We start from the raw sequence: 17858 nt of genomic DNA on the forward strand, positions 1-17858 counted from the left end.
CCATTATTTACCCATTTTTACATGAGTAGTTGTCTTTAAGTTGCTGACCTAATTACTGTCAAGATGGCAGTTGAACAGCAGTTAGTTTTTTTCCTCATGTAATGAGTAGTCATGCTAGTTACAAAAATGTCTTTTAATGTGTATTGCCATTTTATTTACAACTCTGTCAGTATTTTAATAGTTGGATTAGAACATTTTTTTTTCCCTAAATATTGAAAGGAATGCTAATTTTCCTCAAACATAAGAGACCACTTTAGAGAAAACAGTTGCCATAAGGCCAAGAAGAATTGTACTGGCTGTCAAATAGGGTGCTATGGGCATAAACAGCTTTAGGAAATGGAAAACATTTTCCCATTTGTGAAAGGGAGGTGGCTTAATTCTCAGGTAAGAGAAAAGTGCAGTAAAATGCATGGATGTTGAGTGATGCAGGAGAATAGAAGGCAGGAAAGGGGTAAAAGAATTAATATGTAAAGAAACTACTGTTTTGGTTTGCTGATCAGTTTATTAATAATTTGTATGTAAATAGGTGGTTGAATCCCATATTTGTCATTGGCCATAAACGGAAGCTTGAAGAAGATGATATGTATAAAGTGCTGCCAGAAGATTCCTCAGAAAAGCTTGGAGAAGAATTGCAGTGGTAAGGAGGAAAATAATTGTTCCCTTTTATTGAGTTTCTGCTGGGGAAAGCAAGAGTTTTATTTCTGTACTAAAATTAGAAGAGGTGGTTGTAAAGTTTAACAAGGTTTGCTGTCAAAAATGCTGAAGAACTAATGGCAATATTTAGAACTTGTTTACCATGGAAGCATTTTAATGTTTTTTCAAGTTATACGTAATGAAAATGCATTAGAGTCTTTCAATTATGTAATTTATAATTAATCTGACACTTCACAGAGTGCTTGGGAAAGAAGACTTTTCATCAACTGTTACTGCCGTAATCCGTAATAAATTGATGTGAGCCTTCTGTCCATGGGTAGAATAGCTGTAGAAACTTGAAATTTCTCTCTATGAAAATGGGGGAAAATCTTAGGGTTTTTTCTTCGTTGTTTTTGGTTTTGAGCACAAACTGAATTAAGTGACAGCTGTCTACCCTTTATGTATGTTTGTGTATAAATGTATGTATGTTGAAGATATGCCCCTCTTTAGTGAAGTGGATAGAATACCTTGGACATCTGAAAGCTTGTGTCTAGGCAGTGTTTTTAGTTTGTTAAAAATACTCTTTCGTGGACGGTGTACCAAGTCATGCTGTTATGACCCAGGAAGATCTCTCTCTTTTTTAATAGTGAAATATCTTCCAAGAATAACAGTTTGTCGATTGTCTTGAACCTTGCAATAGCTAACATTTTTGTCCTCAAATAAACTTTTGTTAAATATAATTGGAGGAAGTGGTGTCTCCTGGTGAAAGGTGGCCTCTGTATTAGGGAAGTGTGATCTCGCTATTTCTTGCCATTACACTGAAGGTAGAGTAAATCAAGTTTCCCGATAGTTTGGTTGGAGTGAGAGACTCTTCCACAAGTAAAAAGAATCTGGGAATGAACGATTATGACAGGTCATGCATCATTCTGCTTTGGATGAGTTAACTGAAGAAAAAGGGTAGGTGATAACCTCATAGGCATGCAGCTTTTAACATCTCTCTAGCTGGAGAGCTTTGCCAAGTTCCACGTCTGTGTCTTGAAGTTCAAGGAGTTAGCTGTGGAGGAAGATGGACTGTTTCCAATGATTCTTACAGTAAAAGCACACACTTTCCATGAGTCAGGAAATGGTAGAAAATACAGCATGCCAAAAAAAAAAAAAGTGGTTTTTAATTCTGTAGTGTACCTGGCCAAGAAGCACACAATATGATTCATAAATAGCCACCTAAGGAAGTAGTCTTTTCTTTTGGTCCAGCAAACACAACAGAATCTACACAGTTTCAATTTTGATTCCGAAGTATTTAGACAATAACTCTGTAACCCTTCAAGGGGGTTAAAAAAAAAAAAGTTTTATTATCCATACTGTATGCCTCAAACTTGTGTGCTGTGTTGCAAAATAATTTGGCATTCGCGTCTTAGACTCATTTCAGCTCTCAAACTAATAAGGTCGGAGGGTCTGTCAAGAAATATTTAGCCTCCAGAAGAAAGGAGGAGTATCCTGTCTGGTAACAGCATGCTTTAAGAAGTCTGCTTAAGTTCTGGTACTTTCTTCTTAAAATTATGCTTGTTGTTACCGTCTTTGATTTTAATGTGAACAGATTGTTCCCTCCTTGTGGGCAGACATGTGGTAATGCAAAGGTCTTTGCCACTCTGCTGCTGTAATCCTTGCCTTCAGAGAGACATCTGGAGTGTTAGGTGGCAAAACTGCTGCAGACAGTTGCGTTTGTGCCTTATCTGCTTGTCCTCATCAAAGCACATGGTAGAAAAAAAGAAAGATCCAGGCATGAGAAGGGGTTGTTCATCACAGCCTGCCTTGGGAAGTGCAGTGCTTATAGGACAGTAAAGACAGTCCATGCTCCCTCAGTTTAGTTCGTAGTCAGGAGATCATATGGTATTAGGCTCTTAACTAAGTGTCTGTCTGAACTGAGAGAAGAAGAAAAAAAGGGTTCCTCATCAGCACGTATGTCAATAGCCAGCAGTGGTGAATTGTTTGTGGTTGTACAAGGACAAATAGGCCTATAATATACTATGGGTACTGTGTGTTTATGTGAATGAGAAAACATGACTATCTGTTAATTTTGTGTTGTATGAAAGTGATCAAGGCAATCTGTATATCTGAAAGTATTTTATTCCAGGTAATTGTCTTGTGGTTTTACTTCTGTCCTCCATCATGTTTGTGTTCTGTTTGTCAGGTACTGGGATAAAGAGGTGCAAAAAGCAAAAAAGAGAGGAAAAATGCCACATTTGACAAAAGCCATTATTCTTTGTTACTGGAAATCCTATTTAGTTTTTGGAATTTTCACAATGATTGAGGTAAGTGGAGTAAAATGTCATACAACACACTTCTTAGCTAAGAGCAATGTCAAACTTGGCCTCTTAGATTGCGTGATACATCCTGGTGACTTCATGCTGCGCTGTTCATAGAATCTGTAATGTTCATGTACTCTCTCAGAAAAGTGAAAAAGAGCCATAGCCCTATAGAGTATGAGAAATTTGAGTCCTAACTGCAGGATTATGGATGTGGAACAAAGCTGATTTCAGTGAGACATTACAAGCCCTTGACTTGCATTGTAAGGCTTAGCAGTGTTTTATGTATCTGAGTGGAGTGCCCAATAGAAAAGGGTTTTTCTTGGTATATGTAGATGGCTGTAAAGGACACACTGTCATCAGTGTAGCACGTACTCATTTTTATAACATCAAAGTTTTTATTGGCAATTGAGAGTTCTTTTTAAAGAATCAGCTAAATTTTAATGTGGAACATAGTTCTTTTGAATTATGTGTTGATAAAAATTGTCATTTTTGAGCGCAATGAAGATTAATACGGAATGTGACTTGCAGCAGTACTTGGCTCTTGTTTGCCTGGTTACAAACTTGGGTAGCATGGTATGATATCAAATTGTTTATACTTTTTTCTCTTCTTTTTCTTTCAGGAAACCCTCAAAATAGTTCAGCCAGTATTTTTGGGAAAAATTATTAATTATTTTGAAAACTATGATCCCTCAGATGAGGTAGCTTTGAATTTTGCATATTGCTACACAGCTGCTCTGTCTGTGTGCACGCTTATTCTAGCTATAATGCACCACTTATACTTCTATCATGTACAGCGGGCTGGCATGAAGCTGAGGGTAGCTATGTGTCATATGATTTATCGGAAGGTAAGCAAACATGTTTACAGATATATTTGGCATTTGACAGCTTTTTCGTTAGAGGAGTTTAAAAATACAGTTATTTGGTATGTTCATTCTTGCAGTTCCTTTGAAGCTACTCATTTGTGAAAATGTAACGCATGCCAATATGTATCGGACCTTAAACGTACACATGTGCTCTTGCTCTCTCTTTGGTCATGCAGTGTTTGAATGACAGCTTCAGTCCTCCTAGAGAAGGTGAATTAAATAGCCCTAAAGACTAGGAAGAGGTGCTGATTTTTGCCTGCTGGTGCTGTTGGAAAGGGGCCCTGCCATTGCTGGTTTGTGTGCTGGAGCTGTCAGAAGCAGTTAGGATACAGCAGAAGAGGGGCAGACCTCTCCGAGGGAATGCTGGCAGTTACACAGCCCTGCAGGTTCATCCCGGAGGGAGGATGTTATACTTGGCTGTCACCACCTGCTTCGGTTCTCTCAGTTATCTGGGAACCGCTTCACTGTACAATTTTCCCCACGGGACTTTTGTGGTTAATGGTGGGATTTGTTTATTGGTTTTTCAGCAGTGCTGTAGAACTGGTGAGTTGCCTCCTTTGCGGGTCAGAGAGGCTGCCCCCCCTCTCGAGGCATCCATCAGGTTAGTCTGGGGACAGGCAGCAGTACTGCTGCTGCCCCCTCCGGGCTGGACGAGATGATCTACTAATTTCGGCGTTAGTATCCCTTCTGCTTTGGTATGAGGAAAGAGGGGCGCGGGCACAGGAGACGTGGTTCAGAACCATGCTGAATTCTAAAGGTAGGTTAGAGTCATTTTTTAGTATCAGTTACTGGTTTTACTGTGGGAGCACTGGAGTCCTTCATTACAGCTAATGAAGTGCAGGGATGTACATTTAGTAAGCTGTGATTCTTTGCTCTCTGTGTGTCCTGATCAAGAAATAGCTGTCCTTGACTACAGACAGAGCTGAGGCCACTCTCAGATGGACAAGAGAAGTTACAGGTATTACTTCCAGGAAGGGGCTGAGTGACATCCAGGATGATGTGTGGGCCTTTGTGTGCTCTGAGGAGCAAGCAACCCAAGTGTATATATATGCTTTCCTCTTCTGAAGCTGTTGGCAGTATCCAAGCCATTGAGCTGCTTTTTGCTTCCAAGTGGGAAGTCCCTTCTGGGATGTTGGAAGGGAAAATGCCCTATTTTTTTTTTTTAGCTTTAGTACTGCTAGAATAGTGACCTGCCAGTTCTAACCTCAGCAAAGATGTTTAATTGAAGGATCAGGGCTGCAAAGTTTCTTTAGAATGTGAAGAAATTCATGCTAATTTAACCATCCAACATAGCTACCATACAGTTAAGACAAACCCTTGTACTACTGGTATGGTCATGCAAAGGTTTTGGACAAAGCAGTAAAGTGAGGAGAGTAAAACTGTCCCCATTGTAAGTGGTGATTGCTTTTCATGCATATATTTATTCTCCTCCCTCTTCTGATACTTTGGAAATTATCCTCTGGGAGCTCATCTCTAACATGGCACACTGCTTTCTTGTACATAAACATCTCTCTCCAAGGTATTAATTTGCTAAACTGATTATCGTAACAGAGTTTGAAGTTCATGAAATATGTATATAGCGATGTTGTTTTTTGCTGTGTTGATATTGGCTTAGAAGCTTGGAAAAGAAATGTTCATAATATGCACCCTCATTTCTAGAGATGTGATTAAATAGAAAATTAATCTCCCCTCATCTCGTGTTTACTCCTGAGGGTGGAGGCTGAGGTCACATCAGAGCGTTGATAAACCTTTCTAATAATTTGTCCCTGTTATCTGGGGCTTATAGATAGGTCATACTTCCTCTTTATCCTCATACAGACCTTTGAAAGAATCTGGGTGCTAATTTACTAATACTTTTGCAGTGTGTGTTAATTGCTGTAGTAAATATAAAATTGGGTTTGCAAGGGTGAATGGCTGGGAGAGAGAGCATCCTTAATGGAGAACTTACGCTCATAATTCTTAAGTTTTAAACCCTTTTTCATTTCCTGGAAAGTTAGAATCTCATTTGTAAAACCCCTGTATTCGAACACTAAGGTGTTTTGTGATCAGTAAGAAGTACTAGTGATGCACACAGGAAGCTTGTAACAAAAATGAAAAACGAATCCGTCTCGTGACTCAGTCTCATGTGTTAAAACCAAAGGCTACTTATGGGAGGCTGATTTTTGTGTATATATATATATATATATATATATATATATATATATTTTTTTTTTTTTCTGAAGACTTAAGTTTTAGAAGTTCTGTGAGGTTCAGAATAAACACTAAAGCAGTTTAAAGTGTGGAGTAGTTGGTTGAGACTGAAAGCTGCCAAAAAAGTGTCAGCTGTTATTTGACCAAGCAGTTACATTATTCTTTTCTAAGGTCAGTTTTCCCTTTTTAATGTGCTTTTGAATTAACTTTTTGGGGCAGGGAAAGGTTAAAACACTAAGATAGGAGTATATGAGGCAAAAAAAAAGGTTAAAAAATTGAAATTGGGTCATTGCAATTACATCTTGGGGGTAAAAAAAAGAAGAATAACCTAAGACATCAAGTGTACAAACCCCTCTCATTAGTCAATATAACTAAAACCTATTTTTCTTGAGAGAGGGTGCTTGCTGGGAAATACGTCTGTACAGAAAATCTATAGACAGTAAGGCAGATTTTTGTGCTGAAAACAGGCAGATAATTGGCAAATGTAAAATAAAATTAAATTCAAACTGTGGTTGCTTTTTAAAAAGGTGTGTGGCTCTAGATTAGTATTTCTTACTTTCAGAGTGAATTTATAAATGTTAAGGTTAAAACAGTACTTAAAGTCACAGTATACTGACTTTGGCTGGGATAGAGTTAATTTTCTTTATAGCAGCTCCTATGGTATGTGGTACATGTTTCAGATGTAGTAGAAAGGGAAAGTACCAAAACAGAACTTCGGGGAGATATTGGTTATATCAGTAAAACTGCTGATTTGTGTGTGATGTTTCCATTTTCTTCTGCACCCTTTGCAGTCTAGACAGGTCCATTGAGCCAGGAAAATGTAAGGCTTATTTCACTTAAAAAAAAAAAACAAAACAAAACAATATTAAAACGCAGTGCTACTTCAGAAGTGGTTTTGAAGCAAGAAGGGAAGAAAAGACTAAAATTGCATTACCATTGCAGTTCTGGTGTCCTCAACATAAAAAGGACATAGAATTCTTGGAACAAGTCCAGAGGAGGGCCATGAGGATGATCAGGGGACTGGAGCACCTCCCGTATGAAGACAGGCTGAGGAAGTTGGGGCTGTTCAGCCTGGAGAAGAGAAGGCTGTGTGGAGACCTCATAGCAGCCTTCCAGTACCTGAAGGGGGGCTATAGGGATGCTGGGGAGGGACTCTTCATTAGGGACTGTAGTGACAGGACAAGGGGTAACGGGTTAAAACTTAAACAGGGGAAGTTTAGATTGGATATAAGGAGGAAGTTCTTTACTGTGAGGGTACTGGGGCACTGGAATTGGTTGCCCAGGGAAGTTGTGAATGCTCCATCCCTGGCAGTGTTCAAGGCCAGGCTGGACAAAGCCTTGGGTGACATGGTTTAGTCTGAGGTGTCCCTGCCCATGGCAGCAGGTTGGAACTAGATGATCTTAAAGTCCTTTCCAACCCTAACTATTCTATGATTCTACCACTGACGACTGGAAAGGCTGTCTTTTCTCCAAGAAGACAAAACAGTCACAGATGAGCTACCTCCTTTTGGCTCAGGTGCTTGCTGTCTTGGTTAGAATGAACTGAGGCAATACATTCTGAAACTGTTTTTGCTGTCTGTGTCTGAAATGGCTTTATTTTATACTCTCTTCTTCAGAATATTTAACATAATCCACATGTTATCTAAGGTTCTTGAACTGTGCCCAGGTATTCACAGGCAAAATCTGAGATATGCCTTCAGCTTTTGCCCCAGTATTGTATTTGTGTATTGAGCCTTCTGTGTATAGGTGTACTGTGCTCTATGAGCTGTGACAATTTTGACTGTTCTTTTTTAGGCACTTCGTCTCAGTAATGTAGCTATGTCAAAAACTACCACTGGTCAAATAGTAAATCTTCTGTCAAATGATGTGAACAAGTTTGATCAGGTAGGAATATTACAGGTCTTTCCAAGGGGATGTAGAAATTGTGGTGTCTGAGTTAAGAAGTTTTTGTTTACAACTGGTGATTGTTTCCTATGAACATTTCTTCCAGCTGTTTCTTAAACATCATAGAGAAATACTCTCTTAAAAGATGGGCGGAAAACATACTTTTTTCCCCCCTCCTTAAATATTTTCCCAAGCTCAGAGAAATACTGGTGCATGAAGATAAAACCAGACCAGGGTGGTAATTTTCTGCTTTTCTGGAGGTTACATTAAGGTCTCTGAGTCTGGTGCAGAATTCTCACTGGATGCCTTGGTACCTGTTGCAGGCAAAGGTGTTTCTTTAACTTTGTGTTATTAAGGTTTAATTTTTTTAGGTAAGACCAAAAGATAATTTTTCTTTCTTAACTGTTTGCCTAGGTAACAGTTTTCTTGCACTTCTTGTGGGCTGGACCAATTCAAGCTGTAGCAGTAACAGTACTTCTCTGGATGGAGATAGGCCCATCATGTCTTGCAGGAATGGCAGTTCTAATTATTCTTCTTCCTGTACAGACCTGCATTGGGAGGCTTTTTTCTTCCCTAAGGTAAGGTTGCAGGTGTTGCGTTGTAGGTATTTTTTGTCCTGGGTTTTAAAATGGGCATACTTGATGGAGGCAGGGTACTGCTTCTGTCTGGTGAGGGGTTTTTTGCATTGTCTTTCATCTTCGCATGTGTTTTTTGTAGTTGATAATGTGAGAGTTCTGAATTCCTGTTTAGGGACTTCAAGTGGTCATTTTTCCAGACACGCAGAAAGTATCTGCTACTCATTAGCTGTCCAGTATACTAGAAGAGATGGGCTACTTCTATAGCTTACTTGCTGTAGATGTAGGCATAGAATTTTATAACTCCTTGAGCTTTGCCTTCCTGCATTGATACTTAAGGAGTGGTTACTACAAAGGCAGTACTGTCAGTCCTACTGTAGGTTTGATTTAATGGGGCTGCACAGGAGTTGCAACAGAAAGCTTTGAAAGTTTCATGTTCAAAGGTCTTGCTCTCTCACCCCTCCAAGACAAAGATGCAGAGAGGAAAAAGGGCAAGGAACTGAGAGTGAAAGGAAGAAAAGAATTCTGATGATGGTTTATGATGTCAGCTATGAGGTTTCTAACTGTAAGGTTCTAGGCTGTGGAGATACAAAAAATGAGTTTGCAGTAATTATCCATTATCTGACAAACTTAATTTGTTTTTTCTGACTTCCTCCTAAAAGAAAGACTTGCCTCAAGTGAGGATATTGAATTATCTTCAGTGTTTCAGACTTTCGTGTGTATTTAATCATGCTCTGCTTACATCATCAGCTTGTAAATGGCCTTTACATCTAGATGGGAATATGTTTATGTTTGCTGTTTACACACGTGTAGTAGCGTTATTCATCCTTGTTGCATTTGTATTCAGGGTGAGTCGGTTCCTTATAGCTCTTTCAATCAGTGAAACTTTTTTAAAGGAGTTATGTGTTGTTTTCACCTTGTATTTTAAGACTAGTTTTCCAGAAGTATTGAGACTGGCATTGCTGTTGCATGGCTAGGTGTGAAGAGAGAGCTGAGAATTATGAAAGGAGACTAATTTGTAGATTTCCTTCTGTTTGCAATCACTGTGATAGTCTTCAGTTATGGGCTGTTTCTCAAATAATGAGCCATTCAGTGTTCTCTGTCAAATTCTTCATGCTGTTTTATGACAAAACCTGTCTGTGGAACACTTCCAATATATTCTTACATGTGCCTTTTCACTGCATGTGTAATATGCATGCATAAGTATCGAGCTACTTCACTGTTGGGATTTTTTGAGTTTTAAGTTTTTGAGATTTTGGGCTTTGAGTCAGTAGTTAAAATACTTAGTACTTAACCAGTGCCTTGTCCATGATGGTAAGCATTATTATCCCCATTTTACAGATGGGAAACTGAGGCACAAAGAGATTAAGGGACTTGTCCAGGGTCAGACAACAAGGTGACAAAAATCTCTTCTCAAAGGTATGTATTTTTAAAGTTAAGCAGTGGCAGTGTAGTGTTGTTTGGGTTTTTCCCCCATTCATTAACAGCCACTTGTTTGGATGCAGTGCAAGGGAAAGAATCTTAAGTAGAAAAACTTTTGCTTGTCTACATGTGCATAGAAATGTGCCGTAAACAGAAGGAGTTAATGGAAAAGCTGACGTGGATTCCAGCTCTGTAATGATGAGTGTGTTCACACGGCAGTTGCTGGGAATCTGCATGGATTTAAGGAAATCGGCCTATGAAGAAGTAATTTAAGGATTAAAGCTTTCACTAAAATCCAGACACACTCAGTGTGGCAGTTAATTTGTGCTATTATTCAGCATTATACTTGTGACCCAGTCCTGTAAACATATACATGCACACCAGCGTATGATGCAGGCATGAGCTTCAATGCTGTAGGAATTTGGAGACACAGACTCAGTATCCTATAGAATGGTATGCAGTGTATTATGCAGTGTTGCTTTTACCTGCAGAGGTACTACAAATTTTACAAAATACATGACTTAATACATTATTTGAGAAATAGTTCAATTATTGGACTGAAGACCATTGTATATATATTTTTTTCACAGAACTCAATCCTTTCTCTGCTTAGCCATGCAACCGTCATATTCTCATTTAAAGCCGTTTTAATTTTTTGGAAGATAGAGTCTGTCACTTGAGACAGTCATGATTAAAACTGACCAAATATGCCTCATAAAAGCAAAAAATTCTGCAACTTGCTTAATTTAGGATGTTTATGAGTGTCATAAAGGGGACTTCTCGAACACTTGCAGAAGAGTGAACAATATATGTTAAGTTTTGCCTTTTACTGTGATGGTGACTGTATGGGGAGGAAAGAATGAGCTCTCTCAGTCTTGGAGCTGTTTTTCTTATTGTTGTCCCTTTCTGAAAAAGGGAAAGAGGATTTAGCAAAGATAATCTTGTTCATGTCAGTACAGTTGGTGCAGGCAAAGCTGTCTTCCTCAGTCTTAATAAGAAACCTTGGTTGTATTAGGGCCAAGTTTCTACATTGCTTTTGTTAGTTTTCTTGTATAAATATTTCTTCTTACATAAATACCCTGCTTCAGCCATCCCAACGTTTATGAATGCTGGTGTTGAGAAGTTGTTCTTCGTAGATGTTGAGCAGGCGCCTGAAATTCTTTCTACTTAAGTGTTTTAAACATAGCTATTTCTTCCAGAGCGTCAGAGAAATCTGACAAGCAGGCGGGTTAAGCTGACAAACCCCAGCTCACCCCTTCTGAAGAGCTTGTTAAAAGTTTATTAGTTTATTTTCAATATGATTTCTGAATCTTAACTTTCATTGCTATGTACAAAAATAAGAAATCCAGCAGGGGGAGGTGTGTTTTATCAAAATAAGGCCTTAGCTCGCTATGTGCGAAGTAAGTTTATCTACATGAGTGAATTCAGAATTGTAATAGGCTTTATTAGCATGGTTTGTACATTCATTATGTGGCGTCTAACTTTCAATGCTTTTTCCTAATTAAAACTGTGACTTTATTATTTAATTATATATTTTTCCCCATTTGTTCAGCAGTGCAAACATAATGTGGAACTAAAATAGATTATTTACTTTAGTGATAATTGCAACTAATGCTTAAATAATATTAATTTGTTAAAGCCATATCTAGATTAGCTCTCCTAAATTATAGCTCATGTACTGTTACTAAGTAATCTTTGCTTTTGAGTTAATCTCAAAAAGACACACACAGAGGCCAAGTTTCTTTAACAACATCAAAAGAGTCTTATGAGAAGGACTGTTGTTCTGGCTTTTCAAAACAATTTTTAAAAGTAATTCTCTGATTTTTGCTTAGTCCTAAATTCTATAATTGTAGTTTTTTTTTCTTTTGAGGGTTGTTTTTTTGTGTTTTTTTTTTGTACACAAATAACGTAGTTCAAAGAATACCATGTATTTGTGCAAGCTGACATAAAACCGAACATTAAATCAACTTAGTTCGCTGAGAACAGAGGATACCAGGAATACAGACACACTAAGTCTCTCTGCTGTGTGTCAGCTTTAAGACGCTGTTTTAGGAAGACCCTTCAGTGCAATTAAAATTACATGAATCCTCTATTCAAGTCAAAGCAGAAACTTCATTAATATGAGTATGTTATGCCATTGTAAATACTCTTCTAAGAATCTGAGAATTTTTACTTTGTGCTATTTACAGAAGCAAGACAGCTGCCTTAACAGATGTCAGAATTAGGACCATGAATGAAGTCATAAGTGGCATGAAGATAATAAAGATGTATGCTTGGGAAAAATCATTTGCAGAACTTGTGAATGGTTTAAGAAGGTAATCTTGGAAAGATACAGCTCGGTATATGATCAATATCTGTTTCCATTTTTTTCTGTGTCAATAATGGTATTATTTTGTACTTTAAAGTGCAGTTTACTTGAGCTTCTTTGGCTTTTTTTATTTATTTATTTTAGAACTTTCTATAGTTTTAGAGTGAAGAGATGAAAATATAATCTAATGGGACAGAAAAAGAAAAAAAACCCTTTGATATTTATAAATTGTGTGTGTTTTTATGCTTCCTTTTATGGCTGTGTTTAAAACCAGCAACTGATAAACTGCAGTAGTTGTAATTAAACAGTTTTATCCCCTGTTGTATAAACTAGTAACAAGTAGCCAAGAAGCAAGACATTTCCCTCCTGAGAAATATATGAAATCTGACTTTCTGTCCTAAATGATAGCATCTGCAGGTAGTACTCTGCTTCCCTTTCTGTGTTTTGAAGTATTGCTCAAGCCGTCTGGGAAGGTGGAGCTGAGAAAGACAGCAGCGCAGAAACGCCCTAGTTGTTCAAATGGCAAGGCCAGCTGAGTTGGTATCCTGAGACATTTAATTTCTGAGGTCCGTCAGTACCTGATGAAAATGAATTCATTAAATTCCATTTTCAATCAGTATTTGTGCTTTTACTTAACGGTATGAGAGCATTCAGTACTAAAGAATAAGTAGTTCAGGTGAATATTTCTCATTTAATTTTCAAGTTATGTCTGGCATGAGTAGAAGGTTGTTATCCTGCTGTAGATTCTGATTTTTTTTTTTTTTATTTGTTTTACTTGGAATTCCTCTTTTTGTAAAGGATTTTTTTTTTTCCTTTGTATGTATGTACAGGCTTGCAAACTTGCTAATGTTTCCTGAGACATTTCTTCCCATGCACATAATAATTTCCTCCTTCAGGTATTAGAATCATGTGCTGATTGAATGTTCTTGATTGATTGAAAGCTTTGCTGTCTTGCGTGGAGCCAGGGAGGATATTTCTTGATTGAAAGCTTCCTCAGTAGACATACTCACATCACTAAACTTTAGATTTCCAAATTCAATGCATTGTTAACGTTAGAGGCTTCCTTTTTAATGACGGAGAGAAAGAAGCTCTTCCAAAACACATCCTGAGCCTTCTTTCTTTTCTTTAACTTTGCTGTGGAAAACTGTAGTTAAGTCTTCAATTCAGCCAGGTGATTTATTGCCCAGTATTTTGCAGTGGCCCTTGACAGTTGCTAAGGTGACATCTGAGCCTCGTCCATTGCTCTTTTTTTCCTGTGGTTGTCCCTATTGGTTTTGTGTTTGTGCCCTAAGACCATGTAGTATATTATATACAGCCTGCGGGTAGGCTGTAATTTATCTGATTTTTATGGAGAGTAGCACAAAGAACTTGCTGATTATTTGCAGATAGTAGAGAGGATTATTAAGGATTATTAGAGGGTGGGAAAAGTGTTTCATCCAGGATTGTTGAAGTAATTGAATTAGACCCAATTCAAATAGTTTACATACAAGTGTTCTTTCACTGTACTCTGGAGATCAGAGTTTGTGAGCCCTTAAGCTGAAAAAATGTCTTTGAAACTCTAAAAGTCTGTCAGTTCAGCCAATTTGGCAAATATAGTGGGAAAGCTGCTTAACTAGCTTTCCAGTAGAGCATCTTGCATCCTTCTCTCTGTTAAGTGAAAATTTACTTCAAATTGTACCATCATAACTTGAGTTTCTAATCTTACTGTGAAAAGTAATCAAAAATGATGAAGAATTTCCTTGAGAATTGCCAGAATATTTGGGAAATTAGAAATTGTTTCAGAATTTTGTATTCAATATTATTTCAAGCAGATAAAGTCACAGAATCATAGAATAGTTAGGGTTGGAAAGGACTTTAAGATCATCTAGTTCCAACCTGCTGCCATGGGCAGGGACACCTCAGACTAAACCATGTCACCCAAGGCTTTGTCCAGCCTGGCCTTGAACACTGCCAGGGATGGAGCATTCACAACTTCCCTGGGCAACCCATTGCAGTGCCTCAGCACCCTCACAGTAAAGAACTTCCTCCTTATATCCAATCTAAACTTCCCCTGTTTAAGTTTTAACCCGTTACCCCTTGTCCTGTCACTACAGTCCCTAATGAAGAGTCCCTCCCCAGCATCCCTATAGGCCCCCTTCAGGTACTGGAAGGCTGCTATGAGGTCTCCATGCAGCCTTCTCTTCTCCAGGCTGAACAGCCCCAACTTCCTCAGCCTGTCTTCATACGGGAGGTGCTCCAGTCCCCTGATCATCCTCGCGGCCCTCCTCTGGACTTGTTCCAACAGTTCCATGTCCTTTTTATGTTGAGGACACCAGAACTGCACACAATACTCCAGGTGAGGTCTCACGAGAGCGGAGTAGAGGGGCAGGATCATGTCCTTTCCAGTCCTAACTATTCTATGATTCTGTGACCTGCTGGTCACGCTCCTTTTGATGCAGCCCAGGGTATGGTTGGATTTCTGGGCTGCGAGCGCACACTGAAGCCGGCTCATGTTCATTTTCTCATCGACCAACACCCCCAAGTCCTTCTCCGCAGGGCTGCTCTGAATCTCTTCTTTGCCCAGTCTGTAGCTGTGCCTGGGATTGCTCCGACCCAGGTGTAGGACCTTGCACTGTCATGGTTGAACTTCATAAGGTTGGCATCAGCCCACCTCACAAGCGTGTCAGGGTCCCTCTGGATGGCATCCCTTCCCTCCAGCGTATCAATGGAACCACACAGCTTGGTGTCATCAGCAAACTTGCTGAGGGCGCACTCAATCCCACTGTCCATGTCAGCGATGAAGATGTTGGAACAAGACTGGTCCCAACACCGATCCCTGAGGGACACCACTCGTTACTGGTCTCCAGCCGGACATTGAGCCATTGACCACAACTCTTTGTGTGCGGGCATCCAGCCAGTTCTTTATCCACCAAGTGGTCCATCCATCAAATTGATGTCTCTCCAATTTAGAGACAAGAATGTCATGTGGGACAGTGTCGAAGGCTTTGCAGAAGTCCAGGTAGATGACATCAACTGCTCTACCCCTGTCCATCAGTTCTGTAGTCCCATCATAGAAGGCCACCAAATTGGTCAGGCAGGATTTCCCCTTAGTGAAGCCATGCTGGCTGTCACCAAGCACCTTGTTGTTTTTCATGTGCCTTAGCATGCCTTCCAGGAGAATGTGCTCCAAGATTTTGCCAGGCACAGAGGTGAGACTGACTGGTCTGTAATTCCCCGGGTCTTCCATTTTCCCCTTCTTGAAAATGGGGGTTATATTTCCCTTTTTCCAGTCATCGGGAACTTCACCTGACTGCCATGATTTTTCAAATAGGATGGCCAGTGGCTTAGCAACTTCATTCGCCAGCTCCTTCAGGACCCATCTGTGGATGAATTTCATCAGGCCCATGGACTGGTCCGTGTTCAGGTTCTTAAGATGATCTCAAACCCAGATTCTCTCCTACAGTGGGCCTAAGGTCTTCATCCTCACAGTGTCAGCGCCTGTCTTCCAAGACTTGGGTGGTGTGGTCAGAGCATTTGCCAGTGAAGACTGAGGCAAAGAAGTCATTCAGAACCTCAGCCTTCTCCAAATCCAGGGTAGTCAGGATACATGAGGAAGGAGTAAGTTGTTATAGTGCTCTTGATAAAGGAAGACTTATCTTAGTACGAAGTTAAGACTGATGGCATCCACATTGTAGATAATGCAGTAACATTTTGAGGGTTGGACTTTGTGAGTCATTTTGAAGTGGAAACTGAAATGTAACTGAAGTGGAAATAGAGAACATACACATCAGCAGCTTTTCAGTTGCTGGAGGGAGACTCGTGTCTGTGCAGTACTTCAGTCACATTTAGGGTAATGGTTGGCAGAACAATTGGCCTTGCAGATCAGTGTTTCTTGAATTATGAACCTGAATTCCTAGAGAAAGGAAAAAAAAAAGCCAGGAGCAGGGTCCAAATCACAGAGGATTTAGACTGAGGTCAAAGGAAATATTGCAAATACTGTGATTCAGCTTGAGGAGCAGCAGCTGAATAATAGAAGATTATTTTTATGTAGCGTAACGCAGGTTAGTGTGTGAAAATGATGACGCCTGGGCCGTAGGTAAACTCTTGATGCTTTGGAAGTTGCCCTGTTTTTTCAACTCCTGCATATGTGTTGATCTTAAAAGTTTTGTGACTGAGCTCTACTGGATTTTGGTATTGAAACAATAAAGAGTTTGTGGGTGCTTGGCTTTTATACAGAGGTTTTTTCCTCTTTGCTCTTACCTGCAACCCATGAAGATTCAGAACAAATTAGAATCTGAATTAAATAATGCTTTGACTAAAGTGGAAGAAAAAAAAAATATTTTGGTTTTCTGGCTCCCAGAAATAACTATTTTCTATAGCTACCAAAATATTAAATGTAATAATTTTCCCTGCTTGGTTTCTAAGTCTTTTAAATTGTCTTTGTTATTTACCATATAATATACTTAACAGTTCTTTACATGTGAGTTGGGGTGATCCAACGGGAAGAGAAAGGATATGAAAGTAAAATCCTGAGAGTTGTTTTCCCTCATCCAGTTGTTAAGGGCAACTGTAACGAGAAAGTTTGATGCGACTTTGTATTTTGCATTTTTAGGAAGGAGATTGCCATGGTTATGAAAAGCTCCTACCTTCGAGGACTGAACTTAGCCTCCTTCTTTGTGGCAAGCAAAATCACAGTGTTCATGACTTTCATGGCATATGTACTACTTGGCAATGTTATCTCTGCAAGTCGGGTATTTGTTGCAGTGTCCCTGTATGGCGCAGTAAGACTGACAGTAACGCTGTTCTTCCCTGCGGCTGTTGAGAGAGTGTCTGAGGCAGTGGTTAGCATACGACGAATCAAGGTACGGTTATCGATTTAGATGGTATGTGGATTTCTTCTCTTAATCTAACATTGTTTTAATGTCACAGACAGCAGCAGCCTTTAGTTTTGCAATTGGATTTCTAGTGAAACAACTTATTTTGAAAGCTGCATGTGTTGCTGTGTATGTGTGTGAAAAACGTGACGTGCATTCTGGGGCTGTCTGAAATGTAGGAGAGAAGTGTACTTGGAAAAAGGTGTTGTAGACATTTCTGAAGTAAGAGGAACATGCGTACAGATAGTTAAAGATATCCCTGCTCATTGCAGGGGATTGGACTAGATGACCTTTGAAGGTCCCTTCCAACCCAAACTATTCTCTGATTCTATGATTCTGCTTCCTCTTAGATACTGAATGTAGGACTTTGGCAGCTATCTCATGTCTGCAAACTGTTAGCTCAGTTAACTTCTTAACTAAGCTGAGTTAGTTAACTTGTTAAGTCTTAGCTGCTAAGATCAAGATCTTTCTTCTTTTCTCAAAATGTTGTCTGCTAGCACCTGTTTAAGGTCTTTGTGCTCTGTGATTCAAAGCATGATAGAATTTTTCTGGTTTTGTCTTAAAACTGTGTTAACTCTTACCCTTGAAAGTCTTTAGAATTTACCCCTTTCCTTTCTAAATGTGTTTGAGCTATATATAAATGAGGCATCAGGAAAGGTGTGCCAGGACTGTGGCTGTGGGACAAAAGTGCATGTTTATGCAAGTTGAAGGAAAGGTTCTCTGGCTGGGCTGTAATGCAGAAGTACAGTAATGAAAGTGCAATGAATCAGTTATGCAGACATAAGCAATTTAATTTTTTTCTATATTAATGCCATGGACTTTAA

The 17858-nt window shown here is 39.2% G+C and overlaps 1 protein-coding gene across 6 annotated transcripts in view; it reads left to right on the top strand.

Moving 5' to 3' along the window:
* The window catches only part of ABCC4 (ATP binding cassette subfamily C member 4 (PEL blood group)), a 152339-nt gene that overhangs the window by 12799 nt on the left and 121682 nt on the right, over nt 1–17858 (top strand). For 5 of the 6 annotated variants that reach the window (XR_010612358.1, XM_065678058.1, XM_065678062.1 and 2 more), the window contains exons 2-8: nt 527–637; nt 2822–2942; nt 3560–3784; nt 7787–7876; nt 8291–8454; nt 12063–12188; nt 16773–17022. Coding sequence is in view for 5 of the 6 variants with exons in the window: in XM_065678058.1 (XP_065534130.1) it covers nt 527–637; nt 2822–2942; nt 3560–3784; nt 7787–7876; nt 8291–8454; nt 12063–12188; nt 16773–17022 (1087 nt within the window). In the remaining variant the exon portion in view is untranslated. Of the gene's footprint in view, nt 1–526; nt 638–2821; nt 2943–3559; nt 3785–4426; nt 4761–7786; nt 7877–8290; nt 8455–12062; nt 12189–16772; nt 17023–17858 lie in introns of those variants that run through there. The other variant, XM_065678059.1, reaches the window with a different exon arrangement.

This window comes from Lathamus discolor, chromosome 4 (genome assembly GCF_037157495.1).
Source record: "Lathamus discolor isolate bLatDis1 chromosome 4, bLatDis1.hap1, whole genome shotgun sequence".
In the NCBI taxonomy this organism is placed as follows: Eukaryota; Metazoa; Chordata; class Aves; order Psittaciformes; family Psittacidae; genus Lathamus; species Lathamus discolor.